Here is a 19,518-nt window from a genome sequence, read left to right on the forward strand (position 1 = left end):
CCAACTACCAACCAAAGGGCAACATGGAAAACCCAGCTGAAATAAGCGCTGCAACAAATGAGCCACTGAGAACATTGTCAGAACGAGCTGTATTAGACTTCCTTTGTGGGCATCTTTCGGCGCTCTCCTTCTCCCGGGAGGCAGCGCCGAGTCCATCGTCACTAACAGCCGGCCATTGAAACCGAAACGTCCGTTTAAACACGCCCGCCGCGCCAAGGACCGGCGGTCCTTTGTACCGCCGGGGGGCAGGGAGGGGGGGGGGAGCGGGGGCTGTGACCTAACCTCGCGCGTGCTCTGCACCAGGTCGTCGACAGACGGCAGCTCGGGCAGCGGCTCCATCCTGTTGTTGGGCAGCGAGCCGTTCCTGCGGCCCAGCTCGTAGGCGCCTGACGGACACGGGCGAGTCGTCAGCGGCCCGTCACGTGCCGCGTCAGCGTGCAGACCCACCGCTCACGCACCCCGCACATTCACGCTAATCAGCAGGCGCGCGGGAGCGGACAGCGCGAGTCTGCAAAAACGGAGACGCTCAGCGGCCGCGGCTTGTTCGATACGACGCGGCAACAGTGTGCGATGCTGAGCAGCAGAACTTATATCGATGTGCCGAACGACACGACACCCCTCGCCAAAGCGGCAGCGCTGCGGGCTGGGCCGCCATGCTATCACGGCTGGCAGAGCCGCTGATGCCATTGGCCCCCACACGCGTCACATACGTAACCTAGCTGCCCGCGGGCCGAGGGCGTACAGGCAGGCACCCCTGGTGATGGCTCAAAGCGAGCTCCGGCTTCGATGCGGGCTCACGGTGAGCCGACGCCGGGTCTTGCCCGGGCGCCAGCCGGGTCCGAGCTCCAGACAGCGCCGGAGCCGCACACCCGCGCACCAACACCCCGTCCAACCGCGCCGCTCTGGGGCGCGCGCGCGCGGAGCGTCCACTCACGAAGCCGGTCAGGCTCAGGCGAGGGCAGCGCGAAGCCGAGCCGTGGCGCCTCGCCGTTGCCCGGCGGCTCGGGCCGCGCCGGGCGGTGCGGCGCGGCGCGCGGCGAGCGCGCGTCGCACGAGCTCAGCGAGGAGGTGATGCTCGGCAGGCGGATGTCGAGCGCCGAGCCGCGCCCCGTCACCACCTGAGGACAAGGCAACCGTCAGCAGACCTTCAGCGGACCGTCAGCAGACCGTCAGCTGATCATCAGCGTACCGTCCGCGGACCGTCAGCGGACCGGCGGCCGCCCGGCTGACGGCGCGAGGCGACCAGGCGCGCGCCGCTGCGAGCCGGACTCGGTCGCTCGCTTGCCGCTTTTCACGACGGCAACAATTTACGGCGAGACGTGCGACGAGCGGGAGCAAGTGCACGTTTCGCATGTTCGCGAACGCTGCAGTGCCGCCGCGGGCACATACCCCGACGCCTCCGCACGACGAGCTCAGCCGCGCGGGCGGGCGATTCGGACGACCACAGCCGGGCCACCAACGAGCCGGAAATCAGCATGACGGCCCACCGTTACCAACAGCAGCCATTCTCACAGATAATAGCCCGCCTGACCTTTGGCTGAATGCGGGCCGTCGCTTTAAGAACGGCGCTAGCATAACGGCCGGGCAGGCTGGCACAGTGACCGAACAGGCGAGGAGCGGGACGGCGTGACGCAGCGATCGAGCGGAGTGGCCGGCCCGGCGCAGCAGCCCGGCGGAGGTACGGGCGACACCGCGACCGGTGAGAAGGCCCGGCGCAGTAGCTGACGGTCATCAGCGCCAGCGACCAGGGGCAATGCCGCAACCACCGGCCTCAATCCTCAACCTTAGACCATACCAGCGCACCACCGAGACCTGGCAGGATCAGCTGGGCAGCGAGTAGTGCCTCACCTTGTGATTCATGCAGTAGAGCTTGGTGGTGATATCGCGGGCGATCATGGTCGAGAGGACGGTGGCCAGGTAGGGCTCCTTCACGAACAGGTACTCGATGGCCGAGCGGTGCCAGAAGATGTAGCGGCACTGACTGGCAGCGATGATGGCCACCTGAGACAGACGCGGCTCGGCTCAGACAGCGCCCCCGGCTGCCGCCCGACGCTCGCGGCACGCCAATGGGACAGACCGGCGTCAACCTTTGGCTGAATTCTCTATCACAGGTGACTGGCGCTCGGCTGGCGTCGTGGCACCAGAGCGCTACTATAGCAGTGCGTCCCAAGAAAGGCGCATAGCGCCATGCGTCGTGTTCCTTATATGAAAGGAGACACTGACTCACACGACTTCCCTTTACAAGACAGACTTCTTCAATACACACGCAGGCGGCTTACATGACACGTTGTGACCTCTCAGATGCGTCTCTTTGATGTTCTTTCGACCTTTGATGTGTTTCCACTCATCAAGGCACCTTAAACAGGCCACGCAACATGCGGCATTCACATCACTAATACCGGCCTGTCTCGCGGCCCCCTACCACGCACCTTAAACTTCTCCTCGGCGGTGGCCTTGGTCGACTCAAACTCGGGGCTGTCGAGGAACTGGTTGGACCCGATGCTGTGCAGGAAGCTGTTGTCGGCGAGCACGTTGCACTTGCCGGCCAGCAGCACGCCCAGTCGGTCGGTGCGCGTCAGGTTCTGCAGGGCGTACGCCTCGCCCGCGTGCAGCGTCACCAGCTGGGCGTGCTCCGGACTCACCAGCTTGCGGAACAGCAGGCGCGGCACCTGAGGGCCGCAGTGGCGTCACACGCGTCTGAGACGGAGGCCAGGCGCCTCAGCGACCACACGAGGCTGAGACTGAGGCCAGGCGCCTCAGAGACCACACGCGTCTGAGACTGGGGCCAGGCGCCTCAGCGGCCACACGCGTCTGAGACTGAGGCCAGGCGCCTCAGCGGCCACACGAGGCTGAGACTGTGTCCGGCGCCTCAGTGACCATACGAGACTAAGACTGAGGGCAATAACCTCAGTGACCACACGCGTCTGAGACCAGACCAGGCTCCACGGCGGCCTCACGCGTCTGAGACTGAGACCATACGCCACAGTCGGCACAAACATGTAAGACTGTGACCACACACCACACCGGCCGCACGCGACTGGGGCAGCGAGCGCAGTCGGAAACACGCACTCGCACCACGAAGTGTGAGGGCAGTGGCAGTGCGGACACGGCGAGGAGTCAAGATAGTGATCAGAGCGATCGCCAAGGAAACCCGACACAAGCCGAGGCCGCGCACGGTACGACGGGGGCGCCCGAGCCAGAGGACCCTCGCGACGCACCCGCAGCGGCTCGAACAGCGTCTTGTAGAGCTCCTCCAGCTCCTGGTCGAACTTGACCGGGCGCATCTGGTAGATGATGTGCAGCACCTGGCCCATGTTCAGCAGCACGAACAGGAAGTTCCAGGTGAAGATGTCCGGCGCGCAGATGACGTTCCAGCCCCACATCGAGTACAGGAAGAAGCCTGGCGACAGCGGCCAGCCGCGTCAGGTGGTCGGGAGCTCAGGCCAGCCCAGCTGTCAGCCAGCAGCCAGCCTTCAATGCACGCTGTAGGGCTTTCCGCTCGAGTCGCACGCCTGATGGACCAACATGGATCGTTCAAACGCAACGGTTCAGCCTCATATCCAGAAGGATACCTGTGGGAGCAAAAATAATGCCCGAAAAGTTGAAACTTAAAGAAGCCTATAAATTTGCGTCAGCAGCGCGTAGCGAGATTCTATTTGAGCCGCAGTATCGTGTACAGTATAACGACGTTGAGAAGTCCTAGCATCTGAGTAGGCGGGAAGGGGGGGGGGGGGGGGGGCTGATAACGCAACTGGGACGACGTTCCTCTGCAGGAAGGTCCGGCAAGGCGAAGCTTACGTCAGCTTTTAGCCATAGGTGACATTTGCTCCGGTACCAAGCTGGAAGCTGGACGCACTGATGCAACATTATTTCTGCAACAATGTATGACATCGGCTATCATGTATGACACAAGAGCAGCATTGCTACATGTGAGTGGAGCTGCTGGAACGTAATCCATACAGTCCTGCGTGATCATGAGTGTGGAAAATAACACTGAATATGTAATGATCCGCCTACCTCGCGAACCACAGAGCGTCCTTGAATCATCATACACACTTCACAAATAGCATGACCGCCGTTCAATTGCACCGCATACCCATCGGATACACTCGGCGCACATCATACAACACATGTTACTGACGCGCACGCGCGATACATACGCAAAAAAAGAACCCCCTCAAAAAAAAAAACAGTAGGAGGGGCTAGTGGCTACACCGGTTCCTGCGGAAGGATCTTACACACAGCGTGGACACTTGGGTAGTGTGGGGGACGTTAACACTGACAGAGCATGCGAATTCGATACGACCGCGTTCCAGAGAGCCGACAGAGGGTGACACTGAAAACACTACGACAGAAGGTGGCACTGACAAACCCTCCGGCAGAGTGTGACACGTGTGGCGCTGATAAACCGTCCAAGAGTGTGGCACTGACAAACTCTCCGACACGGGGTGGCACTAACAAACCCTCCAACAGAGGGTGGCGCTCACAAACCTTCCAACAGAGGGTGGCAGTGAAAAACCCTCCAACAGGGGGGGGGGGGGGGGGGCACTGACAACCCCTCCAACAGAGGGTGGCACTCACAAAGCTTCCAACGGAGGGTGGTAGTGAAAACCCTCCAACAGGGGGTGGCACTGCAAACCCTCCAACAGAGGGTGGCACTGACACACCCGCCGCAGACTTCAGGCGACGTCCGCGGCGGACATATATCGCATGCGTCGTTTACGTCCGCGTTGGCTGTGATGTATGGCCGGGTTATATATTGCATACGTCGTTGGGAAGTCCTAGCACCTGAGGAGACGGAAGGGGAAGGGGGGGGGGGGTTGATTGCCAAACCCTCCATTAGAGGATGGCACTGACAAACCCTCCAACAGGGGTTTTGTACTAACACATCCTCCAACAGCGGGTGGTGCTGACAAACCCGCCGCAGATGTCGGGCGACGTCAAACCCCGGCCGGGGGGCCGCTCCCTGCTTTGCATCTCCCAGAGCGAGACAGACGCCCAAGATCACGGCACAGCGCCGTGGGTTCGTAACCCTTTTAAGGCGTCGCGTTTCTCGCACAACAGGGCGGAATCCTACCACATCGGACGTCCGCAGCATGGCTTTGCACGGCGCCCGACAATGCTGACCCTGTCTGGTTGCTAGACTCAGGCTGATTAGTTTCGTAGTTCGGCAGACTGTGACGTCGCTTCGGGGGAGACGCTCACGCAGCGTGCTGTCGTCAGCGAGCCCGCGTGGTCCCAACGCCACGTGAGCGAACAATGAATGCGGCTGGGTTTACAAAGTCTTCTTGACCTGGAGGCTGAGCTGACCAGCGTGAGCGTGGCGTGCTCCTGAGGCGCGCAGGCCATCCAGAGGCCAGCTCGCGACGTCCAAGCACGGGTCTGACCTGATCCGTGGCAGCTGAGTCGCATCTACTCTTTTAGTTTGCTCTGTCCAATCAACGTTACAAATATAGAACCATAATCTATGTAACAAACATGGGCGGTACAACGAATCTATATATTATCAAAAGCGTCCGATTCATTAAAGCTACAGCCTGACTTAACTTAATAGTCGCAATGATAGCTGATAGCCTATGGTGTCAACCAATAGCGGATCCAATGGTGAAAATAACTGTAATGGGAAGCCACAGATGACATTTTACTGGGGTAGCGAGTACCATCCTGAGGTGGAGCCATGTCAGATAGCATTTCAGTCATTTTTATGTGAACCGTAAGGCGCTTCGTTGACTGGATGTAACTGGATCTGCCTGATTGCTTACATCTAATTTGCGTTACGCCTCTATCTCGTTTGGATCATCTTTGGCTTACATGCTCGCGCATGCCAACAAGTCGCCTAGACGGTGCGTTCCATGCCACTATTTATGACCGAGGGATGCCATTAACTAATGCGTTGCTCGTAACCACTATCGATGACATCCATTGCGTAATTATAACCTCATCAGGTGAATGTACGCGTACACTGCTTATGCAGCTCCTATGCACTCCATTATGCAGCTCCTAGGACATATACAGATCACGCACTACACACGTACCGTCTCTGCTCTACGACGTCATTATCGCAGGTATTTCTTGCGCGACGTGATGGCCTCGGCCATGATGTCGTTATTACACTGCGCGGAATGGCAGCATCGCCGGTGGGCCGGCCGTTCTGCTCGGCTCCGCACCAGCCGACGTCAGCCGACGCCGCCGGCGCTGCGACGTGCCGCCGCGGGCCACGTGGCGCCGGTGCCGACAGTAGCTACCCATAACCCGGCGCCGCGTGTGTCGGGCCCGTCGGCGGGGCGTGACGCAGCTGGCCCGCCCGGTGCGTGCCGGCCGGGTGGGTGGATGGGCGACAGAGCGGGTCGACCGCAGCCAAAAACCGCGTTTTCATCAGCCGACAGCAACCATCTCCCCTTCGCGCACTACCGTGCGGTACCATTTGAGACATCGCAACGACGCAACATGCGTCTACGCGCTGCGGAACAACGCGCTGTGTGCATGCCATCGCACGGCCTGTGTACGTCTAACGTATGTCTGAGATAGCGACGAACACAAGACTCAGGCGAGCGGAATATCCGTTCGCACGGTAACATGAAAGTATGAAGGCAAAGCGAAATGACGGCGGCGTAGCACACACCACAACTTCACTTGCAGCAGGGGCCTTTAATAAGATACACAGACGGCATTAAGACCCGCCTTAACCTCGCTTGTCACACAGCCGAACAAGGAGTTAAATTTCAAACCATACAAAAGCAAATGAATATGCCGCTTTCACAAAGATCCGCGCATGACCGGACCCCCAGCCATATTTCCATCTACTAAAAGACGTAAACATCTATGAACGGCGACATCGTGAACAAGCACGTAGCCTCATAAAGTGGAAGCATAAACCAATTTGACACCAATTTTAGGTACGTGGCGCGGACTTCCCATTCGTACATTTCTAGCTCCGACAAAGTTTTTGTCCACAAATGGCATAAAAATTAAAATCCGATATAAAGTAGGCTTGCTCCAGCTTTACATGCGTCCGTGGAACAAGCCATTGCTTTTGCAACGAGTTTCGATTTTAATGAAAACACGTCGGATGGTCAATCAACGCACGAAAACACCGAGTCTGTCATTTTTGTTCGATATCACACGATTCTAGAAGATTCTAGACCCTACATTCAAACACCGAAACCAAATGTGCAGGGCCCAGGAGCAATCTAGTGCACCCGAGCAGGGTAACAGATAGGGTTCCCAACAAGTGCAAAGGACCCTCTATTTAAATAGGAAGTACCCATGGCGCACTCTGGAGGGCCCCGAGCGACCGAGTGATGATGATGATGATGATTGGGGTTTTAGGGCGCGTCGACAGCGACCGAGTGAGCCCCAGTAGGTTAACACATAGGCCCCAGACCAGAGCGTAGGGCCCTTCGCAAGTAACAGAAGCTTGGAAAGGTCCTAGACCAGCGTAGAGGACACATGAGCATATCGTGAGTACACCAGTAGGTTAACTGTGACCAACGTGAAGGCCCCCTGAGCAAACAAGAATACCCCACCATATCAACATATGCCCCCCCCCCCCCCTCCCGGCTCGAGCGTATAGAGCGTTTCGTACGAATGAAAAAAAAATCCGTGCAAGGTCCCTGGAAACGGTTTCATTGACAATGAGCACCCAGCACATTAGCAGGAAGAGCCCCAGCAACAGCGCAGGGCCCCGGGCAAATGCAAAGAAATCAAAGGCAACGTAGGAGGCTCCTGAGCGATGAGACTGACCCCGCAAGTGGCACATAGGGCCTCAGAAACGGCGTGGGGACTCTGGACAGCGTAAGCAGTCTTTAGACCTGCCGATCACCACCCTCTCAATCAGTGAATAATAAGTTTAATCTACTCGCGGGCCCTTCACCTCCACTACAGCTGTTATTGGTCGCCTAGAAGCCCAAAGACGTTCAATGTTATTGCGTTCTATGTAAAGACAATGCGTCTGTTCGGCCAGGTATGGGGCCCCTCGGAGCCGATGAGCTCCTTCGCGGCCCAAGGGGGGGGGGGCATGACGCCGTGCCCCCCCCCCCCCACTGGATGTGCCCCTGCTGGGTAGTGCAGAACAAAGCGTGAACGGTGTAATTTGGACTGGGATATAATAAAACATGTTTTTCCCTATTGTCTTGACAGTACTACAGTGGCACCACCCACCGCCTTTATTAGACGCGACCATGGGTGTAGGAACTGGGGGGGGGGGCAACGGGACCCCCCACTTTTCAAGGTGGGGGGGGGGGGCAGCAGTGTTAACTACCGCCCCCTTTCAGATTAAGGTCGTGGTTGGCTTACTTCTGCACTAAATTACGCATACATGCCGACTTACCTAGTTCACCACCCATCTTCCTCAAGATGCGTCATCTTTTGTCGTTTGCTATGAGCCATCGCCTAGAATCACGACCGCAGGACCAACACCACGCGGCCCACGGAGACTGCAACGCCGGGCGTCAAGACTGTTGTTGCTGACTTGCAAGCGCGCATGTTTAAAACCATATTACATAGCTTTTATCAGTAATTAATTCTGACCGAATCTTGAATATTTTAAGACGAAGGTGGATTAGCCATGCTAATACAAATTTGGGACCACATTTCATCTACAATCTACGATCAGGGAGTCCTCAATATCTCTGAAGAACATATACAAATATGAAACTGGAGCCTACGTGACAATTATTGGACCACCTGCAGCGATCAGGGATGCTGTTGCGTCAAGCACGCTTCCTGTGCTGATCCGGGGCCCACTGCACGGATCAGAAGGCCTCCCGTGCCAGGGAGGGGAACCATATGATACGGCATATCCTTCTAAGGACCTCTGGAAAGACCAGGGGATCCCGCCCCGTGTCACCAGAACGACAGCCAGAAGACGCTTCGCGATGGGGCGGAATGGCTCTTCAGCCCTCGACTAGAAACGGTCATGTGCCCCTGGTGTTCTTCTAAAGGGGCCCCTTGCCCAGAAGGAAATAAAGGGTCTCAATATTGTTGAATTGGGGGTCGAAATGAGCGAAAAAAACGAACAACACCATCCCATGTTTGCCTGAGAATGTTCATTTTTTCAGAATGGATTAGTGACACAAATTACATCAATAGGTTTGAACGTGCCCGCCCGCAACCACGACAACAAGGACAGCGATGGCCTGGGTCGCAGCTTCCGTAAAACCGAACAGCGTCGGCTACTGCAAATGCTACCAGACGGCGGGCACCGTGCTAATCTGTCTTCTGGACAGATAAATATTTACAGAAACACAAAAAACAGAGACTCTACCTTAACTCTTCCATTTCCACCGCCACTTGGCGGCGCTTTGGGGGCCAATCCGTTCTTATCATCAGAATAAAAGCAGCGCACGTGAAATATGTACCCAACCTGCCTTCTAAATGTAAGATTTGATATCCTAAAGCGTTAAAAAGTACCTCTTTCGGAAGCGTCATCGTTTGCGTCCACCCGTTGGTCACAACTTTGCATTAGTTGCTGAGCCGACGCTGCGCGGCCTATGGAGACTGCAACGCCTGTAGTCGATGTTTCTGTCGCTAGATTTACGAGCGCACATGCTCAAAACTACGTCACATAATCTGTCGCTAAGTCACTAATCGATTTAAGTGTTTAAACATAATTATCTCCGAAGTGTCATCATTTTCATCTACCTGTGGACCACGACTAAAAATTAGTCACTTGGCAAACGCTCCGAGGACTATGGAGACTGCAACACGTGGTGTCGAGGTTTTTGCTGAAATTGGCGAGCGCGGGTGTTAAAAAATCATGGTACATAAGTTGTATCACTGTCAAAACCACGTTACACAAATTGTTGTCGATTCTGACCGAACGTTGAACGTTTTCAGACGTAAACGGCTTGACCATATTAATACACATTGTTGACCGCTCGATCTACAATCGAATTTTCATCGTCAAATTTCGATCAAGCATATTGATCTACAATCTACCTTCGCAACGTCTAATGTCTGTGGAAACAAGATAAAAATACTAACAACGCTTCGGAATTTTATTGGGGTAGAAAAACCGTAAAAGTTAGTAAACTTGGCTTAAAAAACATTAAACCGTTATAAATTCAGGGGCCGGTGATTTGTTCTATGCGGTCGTTCAATGCCTGATTTCTGTACTTTGTTGGCTTCAAAATGCAAACAAAATTGATCTCACGGTAGCCTCTCGTTTCTGTTCTGATTACGACGTAAAAATAACAATAAAACGAAGAAAACCGTGTCGCTTGTGAGCAAGTGAGCTATATCCGGGGATTTTTTCTGAGGGGGGAGGGCACCGTAAGAGGGGCTTTTGTCAACCCTGTGTTCCCACTTGGCAAGGTTCTGGCTACGCCCTTGCCTACACACAAAAGCAGATCAAGTCGTCTACGTTGACTGATGGGCAATCAAATGTCTGTTGGGCCAGTTCATACCTAAGGCAGGCAGCTTGCCAGAGGCCTTTTTCTGCGGTGGTGTGATGTTAGTAAAGATAATTGGGGATGCTATTGCAGGTGTCCAACATATGTTTTGCACACCAAATACCAGTAACACTGATCTAAAAATACGCAACAGAGTAGCCATACGATCAGTTCGCAGTCAGTCATGCGGGAGACAGCTGGGCCAGGACAGTGGCCGCCGACAGCGGACGGGAGCAGGGCCCTGGCAAGGAATATATGGCGGAACGGCCCTCATTTTATGGCTTGAATTTAAAGGAAAATCTCCTGTTTTACGGCTTTTGTCACACTTTTGGTGGCAGATTTGAGCTTCGAATTAGCCTCCGTCTAAAATCCTGCGACAAGTTTCATCTCCTGAAAAACAGCTAGCGAAATGAAGGCGCATGCAAGATCTGTCGCACTGCGAGCCATTGACTCACTTTCAAAATTCTCACCAGCGTATTCTCAGGCCGTACTTTGGCATCTACCCTGTGGAGGCAGATGCCTCCTCAATGACACAAAATGCCTGCCCGCTCGTGGAATTTCGCCTCCCCAGGAAAGGCAATATTGGAATGGACGAACAGTACTGAGAACCTGAATAGCATTATTTGCCGAATGACATAGATGAGTCGCATAGGCGAGATTGTGCACCAGCGAGTAACAGCTCTAAATGTATATCTCTAAATGTATATCAGGTAGGCCACAATTTGATTAAAGAGCGATAACGAACTCCATCTCTACCCCCGCCCCCTTCCCCCGGTCATCGGGCCTACTTTCCACAAAAAGTTCCTGAAGTACGCCGTGAGCTTAGCCCCCACTTTTTGAAACGTTCCTGCGTCTATGGACGCAACTAGTCCTGAGATTTCACTAGAGCATGTTTTTAAATATGTCCCAAAAGTGAGACACTCCCTTTAAAGGGCGGGTTCCACATTTGTATGGTGGTTTGAACTGAAATAGCCACCATGAAGATCATTCGGTGTAGTTCACGGCCCTGCCCTTCTTAAGATTTAAGCCCTTCTAGTTCCTGAGTTGGACACCCGCGAAGATATTGAGACCATTTCGGGGAGACTATTTCAAGTTCACCCAGGCATCCACGATGCCATCACAGTGTCATTCAAATCCCGTCATTCCATTGGCCATGCGGCGATCAAGGCCACGAAAAACATAATCCTCGAGTCGGTCATATCTGGCGTTCATGAGCACGACTATTGACGACCAGACCAATATCTGAAACATTGGCTCTGGTCGTCAATTAGCTCTCAATCAATGTTGTACAAGGCACGATGACGTAATCAAGCAATGACGGATTGAGGAGGATATTTACTAAACAGAGAAATTTTACTATTTGCAGCACCCTTCTTCATTAAGAAACATACAACTTATAAATCAGCTTATATCATCATGTCTCACGCTTGCTCCAATATCTTACAATGTGGAACATCCCCTTTAACCTGCGTCCTACCGGGGATTTGAGACAACAGCGTCCGGCCGGGGAGGGGAACTCGACCTCTGCCTGAGATCCCCAACCTCCAGACAACCGCGTCCGGCCGGGGAGGGGAATCGACCTCCGCCTGAGATCCCCAACTTCCAGACAACCGCGTCTGGCCGGGGAGGGGAAGTCGACTTCCCCCTGAGATCTCCAGCTTCCAGACAACCGCGTCCGGCCGGGGAGGGGAAGTCGACCTCCCCCTGGGATCTCCAACTTCCAGACAACCGCGCCCGGCCGGGGAGGGGAAGTCGACTTCCCCCTGGGATCTCCAACTTCCAGACGCCGTGCAAAAAGAAAACAAAGATGTCGTTGTGACGGTCCAGTCAAATCATGAAAAATGCACCCCAAATTGTTGACCATTAAAATGTGAGGTCATTAGAGGTCACGAAAGGAAAAATGGTTGCTCTGACATATGCACTTAAAACTTATGTCAGTGCGCGTGCGCGTGCGCGTGCGCGTGCGCGTGCGCGTGCGCGTGTGCGTGTGCGTGTGCGTGTGCGTGTGCGTGTGTGTGTGTGTGTGTGTGTGTGTGTGTGTGTGTGTGTGTGTGTGTGTGTGTGTGGTGTGTGTGTGTGTGTGTGTGTGTGTGTGTGTGTGTGTGTGTGTGTGTGTGTGTGTGTGTGTGTGTGTTATTGGGACTTCACGACGCACTCAGCTGCTGAGTCTATATGGCGTCGCCTGCCTCTCACCCTGGCAGGAAGGGCGGGCACCGCGGGAAATGTCAGCACGTCGAGACGGATATATAGGGAACGGTAGTAAACCTTAATATACATGGCCCATTCCGCCTGTTTTCGTTTCCCCACAAGGGGCAGGTTAGGTTAGGTCACCGTTCAGGATTGGTATACTGGTAGCAGTCGTATACCAAAAAGTGTCAAAGACGATACGGTTTTGCTTTCTTTCACAATGTGCTTTTGAATTAGTTTAATTCATTAGGCTAACAAAATTATCTCAGACACAAAAATACCATTTTACGTTGACATGGAAGCCAGCTTATCACCGTAGATCAAACTCATAAGACATCGAAATGAAAAATTCAAAGTACTGACTGGGTCTTAGTGACCAGCACAATGCTTTCCTGAGGTCAAAAATGGTGTGTTGTACTTCATCGGGTACTCAAGATCGTATATCTCTTACATACATCATGCATAGTCCCTCCAACGCTTGGTATTTGTAGCAAAAATGAGAACGAGCACGTTGGTACATGAAATTAACGTCATAAGCTTCATAAACACAATATAGAGGTAATAACACTCGTCACACTCGTCCATTCAGCCTCTCCGCTACTGAAAAAGGGTCACTGACCTTGAATGACCTCATATGGCCTTGCATGCCCTCACGTGACCTGTTGTGACCTCTCTATGCATTGTAATAATACAACATATTTTCCGTTCAAAGTTCGAATTCGGCGGCCAAGTTGCCTTATATCGCCGTCTGTTTTGAGTTCAGCATGTGTTTTGAGGAACGCACCCACAGAGGTAGACCATAATCAAGGCTACTGTCTTGTACTCTCTGGTCATAAGATGGATGCACACGTGAGTTAGTACCTTGTTCCTCATACACACAACGCCAAAAACTACACAAAAAGCATCATTTACGAAAGATAGCATAAATTGACCTTACCAAGGTCACCAAGCTTGCCTTTTCCGCAAAATCTGAAATGCAAAATCCGTAGTTACCATCATGTTCTGTTACTTAAGTGACCTTCAGAAATGGCAAACAACGCGCACAAAAAGTGATGTGCAGTTTTTTAAAAGTTAACCTCTTTGCCCTAACCTAAGTGGTTGACCTTGGCATATCAGAACTTCAAATTTACAAAGGATGTCCAATTAGTCGCTGCGAGCGTTCGCTTGTGAGCTGTGCCCCAAAAATCGTGACGGTGGGGGAAGTGTACATCGTGGGGTAGGTGGGAAGTTGACTTCCCTTCAGCCGCGCGTGGATGAAAAAGGGCATAGCTGTGAGATGAACTGAATAATCTACAAAATGGCTATTCCAGCTGAAAGCCCCATATCAGTGCGAGACACTCTCTTTAAGGTCTTAGAACATTAAAACAAACTAAGCACGTTTTACAACTCAGCCTGAGCGTAGCGTCACGCAGTACCAATACCCTACCCTGGCAACGCTTTGGTTACCCTCCATCAAAACCCTCCCTCTTCCATACGCAGCGCAACATATGGACGGCCCCTGCCTGCCCCCTATGTCACGGGCCATCCAAAGGCACTTGATTAAACAACCGATCACAAACTCCTTATTTCCACCGACTCTTCGCGCTCGGCGACGACCAAACCCATACAACTTACATGATATGAGAACGCATTCAGACCCAATCTCACATCCCTTCACAGTCACGCTGCAAATCTCGCGCTCTGGCGGTTTATCTCCACGCAGCTCACCGCCAGCCGCCAATGTCCCCACCATGCACGCACAGGTCCCAAGGGCGCGGTGCACGCCGGCGGCGGTGGCCCGACTCTTACCCAGAATGAGCACAGCATGCAGCACCAGCAGACCGCGCTGCGAGTTAGGCGACACGTACGACACCAGGAAGCAGCCGTTGGCCAGCTGGAAGAGCAGGTGCTGCGGCTCGGCCCAGAGCGGGCAGCCCGCTCCGTCCGCTGGTGGCACGCCCGGCGGCAGTTAATGAGGGGGGCACCACTGAAGGGGGCACCACCAAAGAGGGGACACCACCGGAGGAGGCATCACCATTGGTGGTGGGAGGCACCACTGGAGGGGGCACCACTGTAAAACAACATGACAGAAGCGGATATTACAGTATCCTACTACATGCCTATGAACATGACAGATAGCATGTTGGTAAAAAAGAAAAGTTGGGTAAAATACAACAGAACCTTCACTACCATGCTCCAGTGACAATTGTTAGCATGAATGAGGCAGAACATACTGTCACCCAGGATGAAGTGAAGCAGCATGTACAATTTCTGGGGCTGGGGGGGGGGGGGGGGTGGATATGGCCCAGATCTGATGTGTAAGCATGAATACAGCCTTTTGCCAGGTAACTTTTTTGAACATAACCAGGTGTTACTAAGCCCTGAGGGGAGATGTCTGGCCATCAGCCACACATGCATCACAGCCTACCAGTGTGAAAGTAAGTGAGCTAACAAGGTATGACAAGAGCGATGTCAATTCTCATCTCAATTGCTCCATCTGTGTTGAAAATGAAGGTGTCACTGCCATGTCAGTGCAATATGATGTTTGGAGTTTTTACATTTTCCTACCTTCTGTGCTGTTTCCAGCCACATGGGCTTCTGTTGTATTCTCCCACATGGCCATGCCAGCATCAGTCCATAGTGATGAGCATCAGATTGTCTGAAAATACATACTAGATGTCAGACATATCAGGCTGATAATCATGGGTTCGACAATGCATCTAAATGCCACTCTTTCACTACCCAACCCAACAAAACCCAAGATATTGTCCACATCTCAAATATAACTCAAATCATGTAGGAAAGAAAATGCAGCCACTCCATAGCCCACAGGAGAAGTGCTAACATCCAAACAAGCCAATGCAACTGCACTTGCAAAGTTGCTGCTGGTACACTGTGCCAGCTAAGATGTTTAGTAACACTCTCCTTTTTAGTTAACAGATCAAAACAGTTACTTTGTGGATAATTTCATAATTATGAAGGAAGGTTTATCAGGAGAAAATAACAAACTACTCCAAAAAGAGGCAGCAAGGTCAAAATGTCCACATTGCATCACAGTAGTGCTTTTAAGTTATTAAATCTGATCTGTTAACTTGTTACACTATGCAAATCAGTAAAAACTCATTCTGACAGAAGTGTCACTGCCTTAAAGCATTCTTATCATCACTCAAACTATGCTCCATCATTTTACACCATTTAAATTATCAACAAAGAACAGCTGGTCTTAATTTTGTTTGCCAGTATCTGAGGGTCCCATTTGCATGCAAACATTCAAAATGTTCTGTGCAACAAACTTAAGCATTCAATGCCTCAATAAAGCTAGCTGAATGCTTTTAGGCCATAGGTTGTATGATTTAGAACCTTGGGAGAGTTTTCCTTGCAGGATAATGGATTGGATATAATGAATTTACATCCTTAGAGTGGTCACAACAATTTTCCACACATGCAGCAGACTAAACCAAACTCCAGTTTATGATGCTGAATCATGTGCTGGAGGTCACCACTTGCCACCTAGGATTTTTTTTAAAGGCAGAATTCATCCACTTAAATATTACTGGATGTAAACAAGATGTTCTGGGCTGATGAAGATTTCCTAGGTTGAATATCAAGCCTCATCCTGATGGAAGGGAAGGGCAATGCAAAGCCTTTCTGAGGCTTTCTGAGGACACTTCTCTGGCAAATCGCACAACCAAACAGTACCATCTACAACCATCACACATATTTGTTTACATTTTTTATGCCAAAACATGTCCTAAAACTTCCAGTATCTGAGAAGCAACTGGTGGTGGAGGTGATGCAGCAACAACCATGCATCCTTATGGCAGCCCAGCCCAATGATGACTTACACATGGGACAACATGGTCACATTAGTGGAGCCTTACACTATAATATAGGTTTAACACAAAATTACGTACCATTGCGCTCAACATTGAAAAATACATGCCTGTTTAGGTTTTGTGTCATTGCAGGGTATTTTCTCATATGTAAGGAGATGTAAAATTGAACTTTGACTTGACATAATGGGGCCAATCATTGTTTTACAACCATAAAACTGATTACCAATCACAAATTTCATTTATAAATCCAATGACGTTTGCCACCAAATCCTTTGAATGCACTTTTTAACTTTACCTTTGACTGATCACCCTTACCGAATCAGAGCCATGCATCAATCTCCATAAATCCTTCAACCTCCGACCCATGCTCGCTCCCAAAGCTTCACACTACAACCTGCGCAACGCCAAACGCGCATCCGCGCATTGGAGTAACTGAAAATGTATCTTCGTTGAGATACTGATACAGCTGAATACCGACCTACGGGCACTTTATGACGTCACTGTTGAACCAAATTAAACGCACCAGCGCCATCTCTGCTAATCAGGTTTGCCTCCATCATTTTAATTGGGGAGGGGCTGAGTTCCCCAGCAAAATGGGGACAAATGGTTAAAAAACCGTTGACAACCGCATGTTCTGAGCCTGTAAGACCAATCGACTTCGAACCTTCACCATTCGATGCTGCTGGGTCTCTCCAAAAGGTGATGACCTGTGGGGCCAATCGTCACAAAACCTCCACCAATCGATGCATCATAGCCGCTACCCATCCTGTACAAAAAATACCCTGCCCTGTATCGGACTAAAAGGTTGCTAAAAACGTCCAAAGCCACATTTACTGCAGACAACCCCCATATTCCGAGCTTTTGAAATCGATCAGCACGAAACCCTTGCCAATCCATGCGCCATGGACGATAAAATGCATTTCCAGATAATGATCACCTTCGATCAGGTCAAAGGTCACATAAAAAAACGCCAAGAACAGCAAAACAACAGTTTGCACAAACCGCATGCCCAGAGCAGATGTGATCGATCACCACAAAAGATATCAACTAATACACTACAGTCAAGTTTATCTTTACCAGAAGATGGTCACCTTAGCTCTAGGCAAAGGTCACTAATAGCTTGCCTACAGTCAATATTGGCGGTTTTGCGCCTTTCTGGTGACCTTAACCTGACCCAGGGTTATCACTCGGAGCGAAAAAAGGATATCGACAATGGTGCGCCGATTGGTGGAGGTTTTGAGAAGATCTGTTCTATAGGTTTGGGGCATGGAGCTGTCTGCACAAATATTTTTCCTACTGTGTCATTTTTGTGACATTTGACGTTACCAAATGTCACAATCTTCTGGAAAGGGTTTCTGTTGACTTAGCAACATTGAATGGTGAAGGTTTGGTGATGATCTGTCTCATGGGTTCGAAGCATGAGACAAGTAACAACTACGTTTGGACATGTTTGAATAAAAAATAACACGTCGTTCAACCCCAGGTCGGATTTCCTTTATGCTGATCATGCTGCTACTGAAATAAATGAGCCATTGATTTATTCAACCGTGCTAGGAGCGTTACATATTGATGACATCTCCGGATATAGGCAGAATTTGCCAAAGTTGAACTTCGAGATGCATTTCATTAGCGCGGCCGGCAACATGCCATCGCTTTCTCTTAGCCGCTCACTGTAACTGGAACCGCAGACCGCACACCGAAGAAGCTTTATTGCTGTGAATCACTTGCGGCGCACGCAATGTCCATGGATGCATTTTGTATGTACTACATTAGCGCCATCTGTGGGCATGCTGAGAAACCGCTAGTTGACAGTCTTTTACAGATTTGGGACGGCAATCGGAAGAACACACGTGGCGCGAGCGGGCGGAACCTTAGCAGTACTTGATTAGAAGGGACTGGTGCGGACTGAAAGTGGGTGTGCTGTGGTGTCGTTGGTATGGCGTTTTGCGCAGTCTGCCTGTGAATGGAAAGGGGAGGGTAACGCAGCGGAGCATTCTGCCGTCAGGAACTCGCGAGGTCTCTTGTAAAGCGCTGCACGCGGCGCGCCACCCTAGACCAAGAGATGCCTTGAGTGACACGTGTATTATCAACACACAGCCAAAGGCAGTGTTCAGTAAGCACAAAGCTTGCAAATGCCCATCAAAAGACACCACAAGATGCCGTGACTGACGCATTTATTATCAACACACAGCCACAGCGGTGCTCACTACGTAAAAAGCTAGAAAATGTCCATCAAAAGGTGCTTCGCAGTTAGAGGCCGGGGCGAGCCATGGAAATGGTTTTCATACAAGTGACAACCGACTATGTCGGGGCACACAGAAGCAATGCATGCAAAAACAGCGAGCATCACACACAAAGTTGGATAAGTTCACTTCACTTGCTTATTGGCAAGTAGAGGCCTCGTATTGCAATCATTCATAGCGTTCAAACCGATGCACGAGTATTGCTTAGAAGTCTGCAATTCTCCCGAAACGCGTTTCAGGTTCGAACGCGGTTGAATCACTGCAGCTTTACCAAAGCAGACTTCAGCAAGCGGAGATAACCACGAGACTCATCACAACCCGTGTCTTTTTAAAGACTACGACAGTATCACCGGGTAGGGAATCCAGTTTTGACTCAGTACGTGGCCGTGACTACGCCCGCAAAGGGTCTTTGGGTCACGCAAGCAAGCATCTCGCAAAAAGCTCGTTACTTTATCTTATCTTATAAACATCGCACGATAAACTGACTCTGAGTGGAAAACACAGGGCGAAAGGGTTTCCAAAGTGTGGTGTGTGAGGGGGGGGGGGGTATTTTGAATCGTGTCCGCCACTTAACACCGTTTGGCTGCTCGATTTTTCGCAAAATATAGCTGTAGGGATGGCGGGGGGGGGGGGGGGGAGAGGCCATACCCTGTTCTAAACTGCTACCACTGTCCCTACATCATGCTACACACAGGGGCACACAGGGCCTGGCAGGATGATTTAATCATCACACCTTGTTATCACTGAAAACAACACAAGTTTGAAGTTATTAATTACAAACGCCGCCCCGCGCAGCTCTTGGCGGGGTCGCGAGCGATTAAATATTGCTCTGAGATCCCGAACTCTGGCAAGATCTACGCAAATCAGATGGGTGGAATCCCC

At 51.7% G+C, this 19,518-nt stretch overlaps 1 protein-coding gene across 1 annotated transcript; it reads right to left on the bottom strand.

Annotated features, from left to right (window-relative positions):
- Positions 1–472: 472 nt before the first annotated feature.
- On the bottom strand, positions 473–15,185 carry LOC119102950 (popeye domain-containing protein 3-like). The gene is made up of 7 exons (XM_037226400.1): positions 15,126–15,185; positions 14,367–14,504; positions 3,219–3,400; positions 2,430–2,669; positions 1,849–2,001; positions 1,032–1,118; positions 473–508 (listed from the first exon to the last, which is right to left on the bottom strand). Exons 1-7 carry the CDS (start codon positions 15,178–15,180, stop codon positions 473–475), a joined length of 891 nt encoding a protein of 296 aa, XP_037082295.1. The 5' UTR covers positions 15,181–15,185.
- Positions 15,186–19,518: the final 4,333 nt, after the last annotated feature.

The sequence above is a fragment of the Pollicipes pollicipes genome, unplaced genomic scaffold, assembly GCF_011947565.3.
Source record: "Pollicipes pollicipes isolate AB1234 unplaced genomic scaffold, Ppol_2.1 Scaffold_5724;HRSCAF=6776_pilon_pilon_pilon, whole genome shotgun sequence".
NCBI lineage: Eukaryota > Metazoa > Arthropoda > Thecostraca > Pollicipedomorpha > Pollicipedidae > Pollicipes > Pollicipes pollicipes.

Bases quoted from the DNA above. Each gene is read 5' to 3' on its own strand.
- LOC119102950 (XM_037226400.1), bottom strand. From the start codon at position 15,180: ATGGCCATGTGGGAGAATACAACAGAAGCCCATGTGGCTGGAAACAGC. The intron at 14,505-15,125 runs GTAGGAAAATGT...GCGTGCCACCAG, and splicing joins GGCTGGAAACAGCACAGAAG to CGGACGGAGCGGGCTGCCCG. The intron at 3,401-14,366 runs GTAAGAGTCGGG...CGCTGTCGCCAG, and splicing joins GCATGCTGTGCTCATTCTGG to GCTTCTTCCTGTACTCGATG.